The sequence below is a fragment of the Melanerpes formicivorus genome, unplaced genomic scaffold, assembly GCF_026170545.1.
Source record: "Melanerpes formicivorus ecotype bairdi unplaced genomic scaffold, bMelFor1.0.p_v2 SCAF_5, whole genome shotgun sequence".
Classification (NCBI taxonomy): Eukaryota; Metazoa; Chordata; class Aves; order Piciformes; family Picidae; genus Melanerpes; species Melanerpes formicivorus.
The window spans coordinates 21,441,593-21,460,394 of record NW_027142357.1 but is presented as its reverse complement, the minus strand read 5'-3'; the positions used below and the strand labels follow the sequence as shown (position 1 = coordinate 21,460,394).

The 18,802-nt window shown below is 42.0% G+C and overlaps 1 protein-coding gene across 1 annotated transcript in view; it reads right to left on the bottom strand.

Annotated features, from left to right (window-relative positions):
- Positions 1-10,078, bottom strand: part of STK39 (serine/threonine kinase 39) — a 97,727-nt gene extending 87,649 nt beyond the window's left edge. Inside the window, exon 1 of the mRNA XM_068138694.1 lies at positions 9,828-10,078. Within this exon, the coding sequence (XP_067994795.1) occupies positions 9,828-9,954 (127 nt within the window). The 5' untranslated portion in view covers positions 9,955-10,078. The remainder of the gene's footprint in view (positions 1-9,827) is intronic.
- Positions 10,079-18,802: the final 8,724 nt, after the last annotated feature.

Sequence of the window (18,802 nt, the reverse complement as noted above, 5' to 3'; positions counted from 1 at the left end):
AAGTCCATCATGGCCACATAGTGCAAGAAAAAACTACTTATTTCTCATCCTGCTTCTCACTAAACAATGGAAGAGTCAGAGCAAGGAAAATGCTATCATATCATTAAATTTTCATCAGGTGATTCTAATCTAATTCTAATGAAGTTCCTATTATAGTCAAGTGGCTCAGAGGCTGGAAGCACAAGACACTAACAGGAATAAATTACAAGTTTAAATTCAGTCCCTGTAATAAAATGTCCTCAGAGCAAAGAAGCGAGAAGAGAAAAGCAACTTCTTAGCTGAATTCTGATCCTTCTGAATCTAAATTTCCTCTCAGAATCTAAATTTCCTCTCAGAAGACTAAAGCAATAGCTCAAGCTTATGATCTTGACCGTATTCTATGAACACGTGACAACATTAATAGATGAGGGGTGAGCAACTGATGCTGTTTACCAGGACCTGAGTAAAGTCTTTGACACTGTCCCGCACCACATCCTGGTCTCCAAACTGGTGACACATGGGTTTGATGGATGGACCGCTAGATGGATAAGGAACTGGCTTGATGGCCACACCCAAAGAGTGGCTGTCAATGGCTCCATGTCCCAGTGGAGGCCAGTGACAAGCGGAGTCTTTCAGGGATCAGTCCTGGGACCTGTCTTGTTCAACATCTTTGTGGGGGACATGGACAGTGGCATTGAGTGCACACTCAGCAAGTTTGCTGATGACACCAAGCTGTGTGGTGCAGCAGACAGGCTGGAGGGAAGGGATGCCATCCAGAGGGACCTTGACAGGCTGGAGAGGTGGGCACAAGCCAACCTCATGAGGTTCAACATGACCAAGTGCAGGGTCCTGCATCTGGGTCGAGGCAATCCCAGGCACAAATCCAGGCTGGGCATTGACTGGCTGGAAAGCAGCCCTGAGGAGAGAGACTTGGGGATGCTGGTGGACAAGAAGCTCAACATGAGCTCTCAATGTGCACTTGCAGTCCGCAAAGCCAATCAGATCCTGGGCTGCATCAAGAGAAGTGTGGCTAGCAGGTCAAGAGAGGTGATCCTCCCCCTCTACTCAGCTCTGGTGAGACCCCACCAGAGTACCGCGTCCAGTTCTGGAGCCCCTATTACAAGAGGGATATGGAGGTGCTGGAACGTGCCCAGAGAAGGGCCACAAGGATGATCAGAGGGCTGAAGCACCTCTCCTATGAGGACAGACTGAAGGAGTTGGGGCTGTTCAATCTGCAGAAGAGAAGGCTCAGAGGTGACCTTATTGTAGCCTTCCAGTATCTGACAGGGGCCTACAAGAAGGCTGGGGAAGGACTTTTTAGGGTGTCAGGAAGTGATAGGACTAAGGGGAATGGAATGAAGCTGGAGGTGGGGAGATTCAGGCTGGATGTGAGGAGGAGGTTCTTCACCATGAGAGTGGTGAAGCCCTGGAATGGGTTGTCCAGGGAGGTGGTTGAGGCCCCGTCCCTGGAGGTGTTTAAGCCCAGGCTGGATGAGGCTCTGTCCAGCCTGATCTAGTGTGAGGTGTCCCTGCCCATGGCAGGGGGGTTGGAACTAGATGATCCTGTGATCCCTTCCAATCTGGACTGATTCTATGATTCTATGATATTACTCTTACAGGACACAAACCTAATCAACAAGTAAATACAGAACATTGTTCTGTTCTGGTAAATTAATTATTTTTGTACCACTAACTTGAAGCAAGTATACTTGGCACATAATTTGCTTACATCTATAATAATTATTTGTTCCCATTAAGAAAATTCCCAGACATTCAACATTGATCTTGACCTTCAAAACATTTAAGTTGACACTACTTCTGAAAGCATGAAACAGAATAAAGCTTCCAATTTTCAGTCTGCTTCCACTTTTCATTTCTCTTTATGTGTGACAGCATAGCTCAGCTTAAAAGCTATGTAACGTAATCATTATATCAGCCTTATAGGATTACCTCAAATTTCACCTGTGTTTCACTTCTGATCAGAATACCTCCGAGGCAGTTATACATCCACAGGAGTAATTAGGCTAATAAAATAATTCAGAAGTTGTTAATCATAAAGGATTCATGGAGACAGTTAATTTATCATACTGAGGTTTCAACAACTTGTTGAGAGAAGTCACATACCTATTCAAATATCTAGGGACAAAGGAGTAGAAATATTACTCCATCGATGACATAAACTTACTACTTCAGATAACAAATGAAGAACACTGTTAAACTTTTCACTGCATTTGTCTGGGAAGGAAGCCGCAGGACTGTCACAAAAAGCAACCCTGGCAGTTGTTCAGAGGGACTCTTTAAAAACCCACCACCTTCATCAGCATTGCCTGATCACTACCATGGAAACTTGCCACCAATTAACTGAAGTCTAAATGCCAAGAAGCACGCACAGTTCCCCACAAAGCTTCTTCCCATTCTTTTGGTATCTCCCAATTACGTATTCTCTCCTGGAAGGCAAGCAACTCTCAAGTAACTGATTTGACAGCAGTTTAAGTAAAAAACAGGTTCCTCCAGCACTGTCAGGTACCACATGATTGTTTGTGCCTCCCTGTACACTCTCCTTGTCTGTCTTCATTACTAATTCTGCTGTCCCAGGACAGGGTTGGTTTTCCCACTCCCCAGACATTTTAGTTTAGCACTCCCAGTCTGCCAGGTACACATTAAATATCACAGCATGGTCTCCTGCCAGAAGCAGTGTGCAGGAGGAAGCTGGTGGCAGAGAAAGGGAAGGGCTGCATTGACACCACACAGCCCTAGAGCAGACGAGGGGAGAAGACAGCAGCCAAACACCACGAAAGAAGGCAAGATACAAGCGTTCAAGATGTGGTTGCTCCAGTCAGAGCTGATTGCACAACCACACAGAACCTAGTACAGTGGAAAGGCTCTGGCCAGAATGATCTAGTGTGGGGTGTCCCTGTCCATGGCAGAGGGGTTGGAACTAGATGATCCTTGTGGTCCCTTCCAACCCTGACTGGTAGTATAGTACAGTATGATAGTAGGAATATAAAGACTGACATAAGAAGGAAAAAGAAAAGTTTTAAAGAAAATTCTTCTCTCAAGGATTTCATACTAGCATTTCCTCATTCTGCCACTGCTGGATAACAATATTCTTACAACCACAAGCTTCAACTATGCAACCCTTACACATACCCAAAGACCTTAAAACTTAGCAAGAAAAAGTGAAATCTAACAGTGCTGTCAAGATTTCATCCTAGCAGCAAGGCTGTGCTGCAAAAGGCAGAAAAAAGTAACATTCCACTCATTCAAAAAAGCTTACTTATTTACACAGGTTAAGTACTACCGAATTCTGTCAAGTGTAATTTTCTTTATGGAAAAAATAAATATCAAAATCACTTTTAATTTTGGACACCAGTAAATTTCCTAGTGACATATTTATCTTCCATATTCTGCAAGCAGATTGTTTCTCTGCAGCGGCTGCTCAGTGGAATTCCAATTACTTCTACAAACCCAAGAAGTTAACAAGAGTAACTAATAACAGCACTTGATTTTTAAGGTCCATTCTCTAAACAGCAAGAATTGATATTTTGCTTATTATTACTGGAAATAAAACCAGCTTCTATCTACTGCGGCCTTATAGTTCTGAATTATTTTGGAAGGGAGGAATAGGGAAGAGACAGAGAACCAAAATGGTCACACAAAAATGAAATATGGCCTACACATGCAGCCACTGTCTCTGCCACCTACATCTTTGCATGGAGAGCTCACTGGTTTTGTCCCACAAGCCAGCCAGAACAGACGTGGTTTTGTTCCCACTTAACAAAGAGAAACTCCACTTCACAAGCCGATTCTGGAAAAAAACAACTGGTCTCTGACCCAAAGGAAAGCAATTCTTCACAGAAAAAAAAAAAAAAAAAAGGCAAGTAAAGAAGCTCTAATGTTGTTTCTCAGCAACACATGATCCAATCTACAATTGCTCTCTCAGGTCTGAGTTTGGCTGCTGCAAGAGAGGTACCCTGACAAGGCTAGCACAAGCAGTGGTCTCACTTTGAAGGTACAAAGCCTTGCTGTTGTAAGCCTTAGTGCTAACCAAAATTATGCAATTCCTTCAAATTTCCATATGCTCATCAGCAGAACTGCTCCTCTTCTGGCACTCAAGCAACCCTTTGGAGCCAGGACTTTCTAGGTCTCAGACGTTTTGTACCTTTTCTGTAGGAAGGACTTGGACGAAGGGAAGGAACAATAACAGCCACAAGAAGGCCAAGCACAACGAGATAAGTAGATCCCAAAAGGAGAAAAGCATAGCACACTTTCTTTAAGTTGTCATTACATAGCACCAGCCAACTGCCTGAAATGTGTGCTCCTTTACCCTTTCAATTAACAAATTAACTTTAAAACAAGCCTTATTTGCTAGTTACTTGCCACTGTGACAAACCCAAAGCAAGGTATGCATAATTCTATTTTCATGATAATCAGGCTCTTATAAAATATAATTAATCTTCTTCCTGTCAAGTCTGCATCTAATTGCATGAGTTACTTTTTTATTTTTTTTTTTTAAGTCATTATACAACAAAGTTTCATCATTCAACCACTTACACAGCCTAAGCCCTCAGAAGCAATAAAAACTACAGCCTTTTCTCCAATCTGGGTATTTCTAATGCAGAAAGTTCATTTTCCTTAAAAAAAGCCAAGACAGAGCCCCCTCCCCCAATATCATTACTGTCATGTGGAGACAAGGTGAATAATTAACTACAAGCTCTGCACAGCCTCATTAGCTATACAACATTGTGAGTGTTCCATAAGGTGTTTTTAAAGTTGCACCATGGTCATCTTTACACTGACAAATTAATTAAAAGCCACTCCTTACAAAAATACTAGATGGGGATTTAACATTTCTACAGTTTCATCAAATGGTTATTAGCTGACTGCAAATCTTGACAAATTTTCCCAAATTTAAAATATTAATTTATGAAATAATGATTTTTTTTCCTGCCAAGCTACATATGTATCAAGTTATGATAAATTTTAAGATGGTTGTATTTAATATGTGCATGTACAATATGCTGAGGCTGCTGCAATAACTTTTAAGATTGATAAGGAGTAGAATTTCTTTCGGAGTAGCATTAAGGAAGGCACGTTTTACAGAAACTTTGTATTAAAAGTTTCAGTACAAAGATCCTTGGCAGTGTAAGTATTATTTATTAAAAACTATGCAGCTTCATATGCAAGAAATAGAGGATGTTTGGAAGTGAATCTCTGCAAGAACAAATATCATAGTTGACCATAGCTTTAGTTGCTAGTATTTCACTGAGCACAGTCTGCTCTAATTCACAGCTTATACACAAATACTACTGCATAAGAAAGCCCTTTCAACTTTTTCCCCACTCAAAAATACCCACCCTAATTAAGTACAGGGGTAAAAAAATTTAAGTGTGAATGGAACACAAGCCTCTGATTAACAGAGCAAAGTACTGTAATTTTAACTATAGAGAAGCTTTTAGAAAGTGTTCACCATGCTTACAGACTTGAACATCAGTTCCTCAGCATCATTATCAGAGACCTCTCTTACAGGGTCACAGATCTCAGATAACAATAAATAGAGCAGAGTCAAAGAGTTATTAGCAATACACATGAAGCAGGAGAGTAAAACGAGAAAAATGTTTCCACAGAAACACCAAGAGAGACCCCAGTGGCTCACAGAGAGTGGCTCACAGGCTACTTACAGTAAGAACTATAAAATCTACAGTAAGAACTATAAACTCTACAGAACAGTCTGGAATGGCAACCCATTCTACTCAAATTCCCAACACATTTGACTTAGCAATACTGCACCTGATGAAACAATGAACCACAGGGTATTTTTTAGTCCAAATTCAGAAAGGCAAAATTAGATGAAAGCCTCAGTTCAACTAAGACTAACTTTTTAATGACTTGCAGCCAATATAGATAAACCATCACGTAGCAGTAGCCCTTTATTTCTCCATTAATTATGTCTGGTTTATAGCCAAATTAATTTTCCAAGTGGGTTGCAGCAGAAGAGATGAAAATACGAATTTATAAGGAAAGCTAGCACCCAGCCTAATCAAGAGATAATCCACTGCTTTTCCATAACAAGAATCTTCCTCCCACAATTATCAACGCAGGCTGACAAATGTTAAGTTTCATCTAGCAGAGGAACATTGACTTCAATGTAGTTTTCCAAAACCACATCAGAGCAGCTCGTTCATAACCATGTAAGAAACTTTTTTAAAAACAAAACAAGGAAGAAACTCTGAGAAACCAAATCACAAATTAATTAATTAAATAAACCTAGATTTAATGCTGCTTTCTCTCACCCATGTGATATAGGGCTCACTACAATCCAAAAGTTACAAATGCTGTTTTAACACTATTAAATTTTCAGGTTTTTATACTGATCACTAATTAAACAGTCTATTGCTTCTATTGGAGGAAAAAATCTTGCATATGTAAGTTACCAATTCGTGGAAATCTAGTTCAGTTATTTTCTTAAAATTACTTGGTTATAAACTCAAATTGAGTAACAATTCTCACAGTATTTCTTTTATTTTTTTTTTTAATCTAAGTTATATCTATCTTATAAACCCTCTCCAGCACATTTTAAAATCCAGTGCACGTTTTACCAGTGCATTAAAATTATAGAAAGAGATCTCCCAGGTCTTCACTAAATTAAATCACGCTCTCCCTTAATAGCAATTACAGTTCTTATCTCCTTAACTCCTACCAGAAGATTGGTTTGGATCTTCCTGTCCTAAGTTAGGAATTCATTTCTAATATACAAAATGGGTATGTACATGGACAGCTTCTATCAATCTGAATTAACGCAAGAATTTCCTCTTTACTGTCTAACCTACACATGTACAGACAGCTATCAGAACAGTTTATTCCTGCTCCAGAAAAGATTGGTATAAAGGCATTAACAGGAAGAGCCTCTTACTTGCATCAGAACTATCAATTACACAGCCATGCAGCAAGTCAAACAGGGAACCTGATACAACACAAAATGAATCCAGCACAATAACTAGTTCTCTGTCAGATCAATGCGATCCTTTCAACAGCTCCATGTTAGAGCAGATTAAATGTATCATGAAACTGCACACCAAGAGTTTACAAATGACTGGCTAACCGCCTTAAAAATAAAGCAAACATGAAATTACATCTCATATGAAGCACTCTTTAAAGCCACCATTTTCTAGCAGGAACTTGAATCTCCCAACCATCACGAAAGAAGCAGACAGAGAAGGAAAAAAAATATCTTTATCATTTGAAATCTGTATCATGTGGCATTGGTTTTTAAAATAGCATTTGGGTAGACACAGATAGAATAAGGTAAATTCACATTCTCAGATGGAGGGAAAAAAAACAAAACAAAACAAAAAAACAGAACTTCTCCAACCTCCCAAATCCACAGGATGAATTTAGTCCATGGGACTAAATGATTTTCATTTTACGATCACCACCAAACCTTTTAATTGCCCTCTAAAGCAGGCTGTCGAAGTCATTCTGGTTTAGTTACCATATAATATAAAACCTCTTCTGTTGGGGAAGGTTTGTGATGAACCCTGCTGGTGTACCTCACCCTGCATACCTTTCCTCTTGCAAAGCCATTGAAGATGCATCAATATGCTCTATTGTTTTCATTTAATTGGCAAAGGGCTGTTGTAACTGAACCAGTTCCAGAAGATGCTACCCATCTCCTTAGGGTGAGACATGTAGTACTTTCCAGAAGTAAAGGGCTTTGCAAGTGGCAACTATTCACATTCACAGTGCAATTAACCCTGGCATGGCTGGCAGAAAGGGACTTAAACTGGTGCTGAACCAAGTTCAGACAGTATTATTCTCCTCTCTCCCAGGTATAGAAAAAAAATGCTTCGAGTCTCTCACCAGGTTTATTAAAAGCAACAATATTCGTCCAACAATTTTGTCCATATTTGGTCAAATGCATAGCATTTATAAGGTGGGTGAGGGGTGAGGAAGTGGGGTGAAGGTGTGTTTGGCTATTTGTTTTTTTACTATATTTAATAGCATTGAGAATAACTTTAATCTTATAGTGGGTTTCCTATAAGTTAAAACAAGGAATACAAGGCATTAATGAAAAAGAGGCATATTTGACTGAGAACAAGATTTTTAAGTCAAGTGGTACAAAATAAATATGAATTTCCCAGAGAAAGTCATCGAAGCAACCTAAGCTTAGCAGAAGTCAGACAAGTTCAGCATCCAAAAATGTGATTTATTACAATAACCCAACCTCCATTTCCTCACCAGGCAACAAAAAATAGCTACTATTTAAATGACTCAGGTCAGACCCTAGACAAGGATTAATCCAAAACCTTTGTGGCCTTTTTTTACCTTAGAAGGGGGGTTTACACCTCAGCAAAGATATAGCTTATGCCAGTAGAACTACTTCTACTTGTCTAATTTAGACCTATACCACAGACTAAGAAAAAGTCTTCTCGACAGTAAATTCATGGCATGGGAGGAGCAGCACTGCTGGCAGCACTCAAGTGATGCTGAGCACCAGTCTAGTTCAGGCCAGCCACCTTGGGAGACCTGAACCCTTCATCCCTCCTCAGTCCCTTGTCATAGCCTTGAAAGTGCAAAGAGAAATACCACCTGGATCAACAAAAAGCCATTCTATTTTAAGGAATAAGTGCTTTACTCAAATATTTTGTTTCCACCTGTGGGAAATAGAAAGCTTAATGTCAAAGTTGAGTACAGATAACTTGCAATTCAGATCAGTAACAGGCAGTTCTGGTTGTCCTCAGCCCGACAAGTTAACAATCGGTGTGCAATACTGAAGATAACCAACAGCATCAACAGGCAACACTCAAGGATTTTTAATTTTTTCTTTTTTTTTTTTGGTAAGTGCCTTCATTCATAAGGAATAGCAATCACAGCCTTAAGAGATGGCCTTCATCATCTGCAGTATTTGCTAGAGGTTTAAAATGTTACATACAATTGAAAATAAGTTTTCCCAAAGTAGTTTATTGGCAACTAGCAACATCTAGCTCAAGAAACAAAAAACTTTCCATCACACATCCTGCTAAGTCACCTTTTTACACAGCAAAATGCAAAATAATCCCACTCAAACACAATACGATGGGGAGTGAACCTATCTAATCTGTGTTAGCTGAACGTGAACAAAGCACACTAACGGGAAGCCCCTACTCACAGGGATGTGGGGAAGGGGACAGCAGATGGGTTAAACTTCACACGGCAAATCGAGACACGAGAAGGCTGGCTGGGGTGAAACGAACCTGTAATCCCCCGCTGGTTTTATGGCACCGGGAGCGGACCGAGGGGCACAAGGAGATAGGAGCAAGACTAAACTGTCAGAGAAAAGAGGTTTCATATCTATAATTTTAAAGTAAATAAATAAAGGAAGTCACCACGACAGCAGTAGATCTAAGGATGAGATTGACCTCCCTCAAGAAACCACCAGAAAAATGCAGAGTAATCTAAGACGATGCTTGCACATGTGTGCACCCACAGACAGGTGCGCACAGACAGAACATTTGCAGAGTTTCCGGGGTCCCAACCCACAGGTTAGGGCTCAGGAGGTGGCAGCCACCAGCGCAGCAGGCGACGCTGCACTACGGGACAACCGCGGCAGCATCGGGCGGGGCGCGGCGGGTTCTAGAAGGAGCCGCCGCCCCCCGGGGCCGCGCCGCCCGCTCGCTGTCGGGCGGATAAAGTTTGCAGCAGCCGGCGGCGGCGCCACTGCAGTGCCTGGCGCATCCGCCGCAGTGAGTGAGCCCCAGCCTGCGGGAGAACGAACGCCGGTAGGCCTGGATCCGGCTGCCGACGCGGCATCCCCTGCCTCCGCCCTGCAGCACTCTCCGCCGCCCTCCCCGCTCTCCCGTTCTACTGACCGATAACCTCCTGCAGCTCGTAGGCGTCCCTGCAGATGGGCCAGCCGATGGCCGGGGCGGTGGGCGCGGGAACCGGCGCCGGCTGGGGCTGCTGGACGTGTACCGGCGACTCGCCTTGCTCCGCCATGATGCCGCTGAAGCGGCCAGGCACCCGACGACCTTCTTCAAACTTCCCTTCCAGCAACACCTTTGGACCGCGCTCCCTCCGTCGCTCCCCGCGCAGCCGGGCGCCCGATGGAGGGAGGAGGCAGGGCACGGAGGGGGAGGAGGCAGAGGCGGGCGCCGCCGCCGGCCGCGGTCGCTCGCCGGGGAGAGGGAGAGCGGCGCCTGGGCCTGGCGGTGCCCGGCTGCTGTCGGTGTGCGACGCCGGCAGAGCCTTCGCTCGAGGGGGATGCGTGGGCTCTTTGGCGGAGGGGCGGCCCCGCTAACCCTCGGGGCTCGCCGCCTTCCCCAGCGCCGCAGCTTGCTGGCTGGCTGTATCTCCGGCCATCTTTCCGTCTCATCCCGCAACTCCGTGTGAGAGTCTGCTCGGCTGGAAGTACCTAGAGGCCCTGTAAAGGGTGGCGTCCTGAACCTGTGCAGGCCACGGCCCTGCCAGCAGACCACCAGGCACGTCGCCTGGCGCTGCCAGGGCTGAGCACGGGGTCCAGGGAAGGGCTTGAAGCAAGTCCCATCTCATGGTGAAGATGCTGGAAAGCACCTGTTAGGCTGGTAACAAGCGCTCGGGCGTCTCTGGCGCGTTGCTCTCGAGCATACGGATGTTAGTGCCGAGAGGACTGCTGCTGGAAGATTTGGGGCGGGGGGGAATGCATTTATTTTCGTCAGTGATGAGAGTGCCAGTCCTACAAACTGGTTAAGCTGCCTCTTGACATGAGTGGCCCCATCCAGGGAAGATAGCATTGATGCACCTGTGGGCGCTGCCTCAGCTCATGCTACGAATAAGTTCAGAATGTTCCCCTTGGCTAGCAAGTAATTTAAGCAAATATTCAAAATGAGAATCATAATTAAAGTACACCTTCCCATTATACGAATTGGTGTAAGAAAAACCTCTGTGGTTAGATGAAACTACTCTTTGTACAGATATTTTCCTTTTTACTGCCTTGGTAGTGTCCATGTATGTGTATAATTCAGTTTTTACAGAAAACATCTATTTGTGCTGCCTACCACCTCATTACTGTTTTGAATGCTTTTTATTTTAAAATTGATGGCAGTCTAGGAGAGAAAAAAAAAAAGATCTTCCTAGATTTTGAAGTCTTACTTCCTACTGCAGGAGGAATTGAAGGTAATTAGTAATGAAAATAGGGGAATAGGAAAGCTTTCAATATTAGCACTCATTAAAAAGCAGAGCTGAAATAGTTAGAAAGTATCATGAAGTGTGATTTGAAGTCATTAAAAGGTACACCTAACACAGCCTGTTAGTTTATTCAGTTCTAGTTCAGTTCAAGATAACCCTCATATGCTAATTAAACTTGTGTACCATCTTCAACCAAGACATTCATTTAATAGATTATTCCAAGAAGGAAAGCAAGTTACTTCAGTTTTTCTGCATTGCTGAGAAAGCTGTAGAAAGAATAAACTTGCCACTGCTTAACATTTCATCAGAAGGCATATCAGTTAACTTCCAAACATGGAATCTGCACTGAACTTCCATTAATTTTATAGTAGTAGAAAAAATAATGCATGTTTTTATGCTAAATTAAGTATCCTCTCAATCTAATTTTTAAGAAACTAGGTGATTAAAATATTAAAAATTACCTGCTACAACATTATAGGTCAACAGGACTTGGAAGAGTAAGTATGAAATTGTCATTCAATATTAAACTTAATGCCAAGGCTAGGCAAACTTCTTGTTAGTAAGAAGACCTTTCTACCAGCAATAGCATGGAAAAAAAGACAGCAACAGCAAAGGCCAAATCAATCAGCACAGAAAAACGGGTTACTCACTATTAATGGAAAATGGCCAACTTTGCCATCTGTACTCAGTTGTTGCAGGTGGTAAAGGGGGTGGTTCCTAAGCTGTGAATTTCTGCGATGCTGCTGCTGTATGACTATTTAAATTGATGGTTTATGTCTGATACAGTCATTTTTTTCCTGATTTTGTCCCAGTAATTCTACAACTTTGGGAATTACTAGATTGCACTTGCATTCTGCAGTTTGTTCATATTAGTAGCTTCTCCGGAAGGAACTTTTTAGGATCACAGTTTTATAAACAGTAGTACTTGTGCATTCAGACTACAACTCGAAAATACCAGAGCCTCAAATTCGGATAAGGTAACAGAGAAGAAAGCAGCGGAAGACCTTGAAGTGGTTGGTCTGTGCCAGTAGGCCAAGCTGCCTTTGAAAAGAAGGTCCCCTGCTGGACACATGGGAGAAGAACCCTGCAGTACTGAAGGCCCCGGTATTCAAAGCATTATAGGCAGTAGCTCTTCTATAAGACTTCTCAAACACTGAAAAGAATAGCAATCTGAAGATTCCAGGCAAGCAGCTAGGGCTCACTAAAAATCAGTATTATCCAAATTTAAGACAATTAAGTCCTGTCTGAATAAGGTCCGGCCTTTCCGTTGGTGTTTGAATACATGACTCCCAAGAGTGTTATCAGGGTCACTGAATCCAATCGCTGAACATTGATTTCAAAGTGAAAAAGGGCTTTATATAGCCAGGCTATAATCAAAACTAGCAACATTTAAACTGTAAGCTGCTATGGAAGAAGAGTTAAGCCAGTGCTCAGACTTCTCAGGAGTCCTCAGCAGTACCCTGTCCAGACAAGAAAAAAAGAGTAAGTTTAGAGCAAAATAACTCAGACTTCATTTCTAGGTTTGAATGACTTACACAACAGCATTGGTTCTTAAATTATTTTTCAGGCCAATTAATTAAATACAAACATACCTGTATAAAGTCAAAAACAAGCATGAGGACTGTGGTTTGTAAGCAATGGTACATACACTAGTGCCATGCATGTGCATACAGACATTCCCTTTTTTTCTGAGTAGAAAGGTAACAGATGCAACCTAAACAGCCAAATAACCTAGCACAGACTAAACCATAGTGAGAGGAAACTATTCTCACTGGTATCAGTGCTACCTCAGAGAAACAAGTGAAGTAAAACCATCCTCTCTCCCCAAAAGTGGACATGCAGTTATGACCATAACGTGGTATAGCATAGCTGTCTGAAATTCATGTGAAGTCTGAAAGCTTCTAGTGGTGAGGGATGGCTGTGCTTTAAATGGTGTCATGAAGGCAGCAGCTAGTGCTGATAGAAATGGACTAAATGCCTTCAACCTCCCCTTCTGTTCTAGGGAATTTATACTTAAATAGGTAACATGCCCATTGTCACTAGAATCTTTACTTTCATCACAACTCTCAGCTTAAGTTAGTTTCTGTTCACACAGAAGACATGAAACTTCATGGCAATTTACATTATAAAAAGCATGTTACTTAATACACTGGAAAACCTTTGATTGAGAAGTCACTGTCAGCTGTGTTCTTACCAAGTCTCGCTGAAGTTAATGACTATCAGAGCATGATGACCTTACAAAATAAACCATTTTTATTTTTTTTTTTGAGATTGAAACCCTTCATGCCTTTGTCTCTTTTCATCCACTCTTCCTTAAGAACCTTTGCAAACTGTTCCACTCAGCAAACTTGCTCCTTAAACTCAGCTAGGAGGATTTTGTGTTCTTGATATTGATTGTTGAACTGGTAACCATTAAACTAGAGTTTATTGTTGTATTTCCTTATGTGCCATATCCAAGGCTGTTACTGGTCCTTGCAATAGAAACTTCCATTGCCTTTCTGGTAAGTACAGTCAGTGCCACAATATGTGCCAATGTGATTAGTGACTCCTTCTATTAGAAACAGAATGAAGTATTGTTCTCTTTCATGTGAACATCAAGCCTTTTTCGTAAGTATGTTCTCATTTGACTACCCTATTTTTCAGTCCATAGGTACAGGAAATGTTCACATCTTTGTCTCAAGCATTCTGAATGTGAGTGACCTTGACAAGCATATTGAGGATGTCACTTAAAAGGCTAATGGAGCCTATATGTGCTTGTCTGCAGAGCTGTATAGCAGACACAGCCTCAATAGAGCTTGTTGCTCAGCATCACACCTAGCATTCCATGGTAGAAACCACTGTTTAGACTTAACATGCTCCGCATCCACTTTTTCAGATGAGACCATGAGAATGCATTTTGCAGTTAACTTGCTGTTGCTACCAAATGAGCCAAAACTTGAAAATGACTATTTCACCCCAGCACCAGTAGCTTGTTACCTAATTCGTGATGGCATACCAATGATTATATATTTCAAACATTCAAAATTCAGAACTGTTCATACATTCATGATATTTACACACTAGCCATTCATGTGTTGGCAGCAATAGCCTTTTTGCAACAAATGCCTTTTGGAACCTGCAGAGTCACAGTATCCATTATGATGATTTGAATGAATTTAGGGTACTGTAACCATGAAGATGACAATGGATTAAAAATTATTGTTACTTTTGAACTGTGGTTTAATATTAAGGTGTTATGGAGATGTCTGTTTTTACATAGCTTTTAGTGTCAATGAACTCTTTATAGATGTGAATGGGTGAAACTGAAACATATAAAAGAGTTGACCACTATAAAATATAAACATCTCATGCATATTCATAAATCTATCTTCAGATACCAAAAGACTGGGGAATATAATGACCTGTTTCACAACTGGAAAGAGAGAAAGAGTAAGGGATTTGCTAAAGGTCATACCAGAAGTCTGTAGCAAAACTAGAAATATAACACATATTTCCTGAGGATGGGATTTCACACAGCCTCCTAGCCAGATCAAGGACCTCATGTGTCTGGCAGATAATTCCTGGTTGAGTTCAGTTTAAAACATTAGCTAGTTCACTTGGGCACCTAAATAAATGATGGGATAAACAAGAGACGTGAAAAAAATGTGGCCAATGGTGGGCAATGGGATGTACCACCATTTAAACAGGAACACAGGTTTAGCTTTGTTAGATTGTCAGGAATTGATGCTATGTCCAAAACAAAGACCTCAATGAAAGGCTATTTATCATTTCAGTAAAGGACTCTGGCCTTTCCCTATTCTCGAATTATAAGATTGGGAAGAAATGGTTTATACTTTACTGGAAAGATACAAACGAGTTCAGCAATGTTTATAAAGGGCTTGTGTTCTAGGGTTTGAAACACTTTTAAATGTTTTCTTTTTAGTTGAGGGGATGTAAGATGAAACAATTTTGTGATCTAAATGCCATAAGTATGCCTGTATATAAAGCCCAACAATTAACAAAAATTTGCAACTACATTTTAAATTTCCAAATTATTTTTCTGATGGGCAAAATGGTAGTTACAAACAAAATAAACCTTGCTCTTGCTCATATTTCATGCTTTCTTTCCACCATTATGATTTGCAAATGAGAAATTAAATTGTCCAGAGCTGCTGGTTAAATTTCACCTCAAGTAATTAAAGAAGATTCTGTGTCCAGCTTGAGCTGCTATCTCAGGGCAGTTTGCTCTGCTTTCACAGAAACAGCAGTTTCCTCAACATGGGTCATCCTTGAGGAGGAAAGCTGTTTAATGAAAAGCTCCTGCTTAAGCAAGCCATGTCAGGGAGCAGCAAGGGCTGGACTGCTTTGTGAAGACAGGTGAGCTGGATGTCAGCAAGGCAGCAGGGGCAGGGGCCTCACTGAGCGAGGAGCAGGCCTGCAGGACCCCAGCCAGGTGAGGGAAGCAGTCCCAGTGATGGCAGCCAGAGCTTGTGACAATGGAATGACAGACAGGCAAATGTGGAGGGACAGGATAGGTCTAAGCTCCAGCTGGGAAGTTCAGTCAGCACATAAAGGTCAGGATCAGCAGTGTGTAAGACTGGGCACTACTACACCATACCAGTCTCAGGGAGGGGTCAAGTAGAGCTACAGTGTAGCTCAGGCAAGGGTCATGGGCCAAGGCCTAAACTTGAACACAGACCGAAGCAATGCTTCTCATAGCTCTTCATTACAAAATGCCTGTTTTTATAGCACCTCACCACTGCCATGTCCAAGCTGGCCTTGAATACAGACATCAAAACCCCTAGGAGTAAGGAAAAAAGTGGCATATCTAGTTGCTGTGCTCAGAGCCCAGTTCAAGTGTTTCTCTTGTTGCCATATCCACCATTAATTTCCACAGTTGCAGGACAGAGCAAAAGTATTGTCAGCATAGCTTCAGATTTGAATTCAGAAAACTATCTGTTAACTCTAATTCCCTCCAACAACATGTTGAGATGTGGCAATCTACCCAAAGGAGAAAAGTCAGAAGTTGCCATCCTTTCCTATATACCAGTTAAAGATAGCAAAGCTTCCTGGTACCAAGACGAGCTATGGAATAATGTCTGAACAAAATAATGAGGAGCCACATTGTCAGTTAAGGCATTAAAAACAAGATATACATCTAAAGAAGAATTACTATCTCTTCCTGAGAGCAATGAGGTCCTTAAAAATTCCTAAACACTCTAATTCCTTTCTTTCCTATCTGTGATAAAAGCCAAAATGTACAGTAGTAATATCCTCTAATGTTCACAGCATTAAAAAAACATTTATTGACTCATATTTAAATTTTAGTCTTCTTTAAAAGCTCTTTAACAACCGCGTTGGGTCTCACATCATTTGTGTAGGAAAGGAGGCTTTAAATGTAGTGATACAACCAACATCCTAAAAATAATGCATCCTTTACTGGTTTTATGATTTCTTTAAAAATCTAATTTGTTCACAAATGGCAGAAACTTAAACTCATCAATGCTGTGCTTTTAATAAAAAAAGAAACAGAAATTAGGCAGTTCAGGCACAACCTATTTGTAGGTTTTACTGGCATATCATTAAAACAAACAAAACACTTCCTGCAGATGTCATCCAAAGATGCTGTACCCATAAAACCCCTACATTTGATATATATCAGTAGATACAACATTCCAAGAAACTGCTCCTAATTTTGTCTCAGTCATTACCAATAGTAAAATCAACTGTGCACAACAGTCAAATACCCTGGGTATAACCAGGTTTTGCTATAACAGCCGGCAGTCCATCCTTTGCAAATAGTGATCAAAGTCAGATCTCTGACCTGGTACTCTGGCCAGTATGGTTGCACCTACAAAAGCAGTTATTACAGCAGAAACCATACCTGGACTAGTTCTGTTTGTTATGCTTATGTAAGGCCATTTATTGTATTAAAATAAAAGTCTAATTTTGCCAATGTACAAGAAAACATATTTGGAAATGGTACCAGTAAAACACAGGTTTTATTTCTGTTGGTATACAAGTTCTAAGATAGATGCAGCTTTGTCTTACCAGTGATTACACCATCACATGGTATAGTGCTGGTATCAAAGTACTCAGTGATACCGATCGTAGACGGCACTTAACACAAAACATCGGCTGAAGTGGTATGATCTTTGAGTGGCACCTAGAGAGACCTGCATGGTATTATGGAAGATTAATATGTTAAAAAGGAATATTAATTAAAATATTAATAACTTTTATTAATATGGAAAATTGCAAAAACTTATCAAATAGGCTCAATGTACAGTTGGAATATATATTTACAGTGGGAATGTACAATATTTAGGCAATAGAACAATTTTTAACAATTTTAAGCAAACCGGGAGGAATAACAGGGAAAGAGAGGATTCCCCGGCGCAAAATGGCACTCGACCACGGGGGGGAGACTCAACAAGAACCGTAAAGCCAAGGAGGCAAGAAATTGATGAGTCAGGAAAGGTTCTACCCCAAGTAGGGGGGTGCTGCTGCTGTATAAGCCACTGAGGCCTTTAGGGCACTCTTGTGTGCCAGGCAGGGCTTGTTGCTGGCAAGAATGTTGCTGGGCTGCATCAGGAGAAGTGTGGCCAGCAGGTCGAGGGAGGTGATCCTCCCCCTCTACTCAGCTCTGGTGAGACCCCACCTGGAGTACTGTGTCCAGTTCTGGAGCCCCTATTACAAGAGGGATGTGGAGGTGCTGGAACGTGTCCAGAGAAGGGCCACAAGGATGATCAGAGGGCTGGAGCACCTCTCCTATGAGGACAGACTGAAGGAGTTGGGGCTGTTCAGTCTGCAGAAGGCTCCAAGGTGACCTAATTGTGGCCTTCCAGTATCTGAAGGGGGCCTACAGGAAGGCTGGGGAAGGACTTCTCAGGATCTCAGGTAGTGATAGGACTAGGGGGAATGGAATGAGGCTGGAGGTGGGGAGTTTCAGGCTGGATGTGAGGAGGAGGTTCTTCACCATGAGAGTGGTGAGACCCTGGAATGTGTTGTCCAGAGAGGTGGTCGAGGCCCCGTCCCTGGGGGTGTTTAAGCCCAGGTTGGATGAGGCTCTGTCCAGCCTGATCTAGTGTGAGGTGTCCCTGCCCATGGCAGGGGGGTTTGAACTAGATGATCCTTGTGATCCCTTCCAACCCTGAATGATACTATGATACTATGAAGAATGCCATGTGGTCTCAGGGCTGGTGTGGTGTCAGCAGTACTGCAGGCTGTAGCCATAAAAGGCAGAAACACAGGCCTGATGGGGAGGCAGTGGCCAGTACACATGCTCTTACCCCAGGAGGAGGCTTGTTTACCCAGATATGTTGGGCCCACTTCTTTTGTCCCTTTTCCCACGTTACCCCGACTTCTGCAGGAGGGAGGGCAGAGAAGGGGACCGTGCCTAGACACATCAAGACTTGCCTGGGTTTGTGCTGGACCTGTTTGGTCATATGGTGGCACATGGGAACAGAATGCTACGAGCAAGGGGAGCAGGCACATCTTGCCTTGGAAATGTAGGGCCCTGGGAGAAGATTGATGGGTAATATCCAAAGGCAAGAATGGTATTTGATGTGAAGAATGGGGTAACTGAAAGCTCTGGGACAACTGAATATCCAATAAAACACAAGAAAACAAAAAGATACTTTAAGAGAGCTTTCACCTGAATCTGCAGTGTCAGTGAACAAAAACCACACTGTCTTGCAAT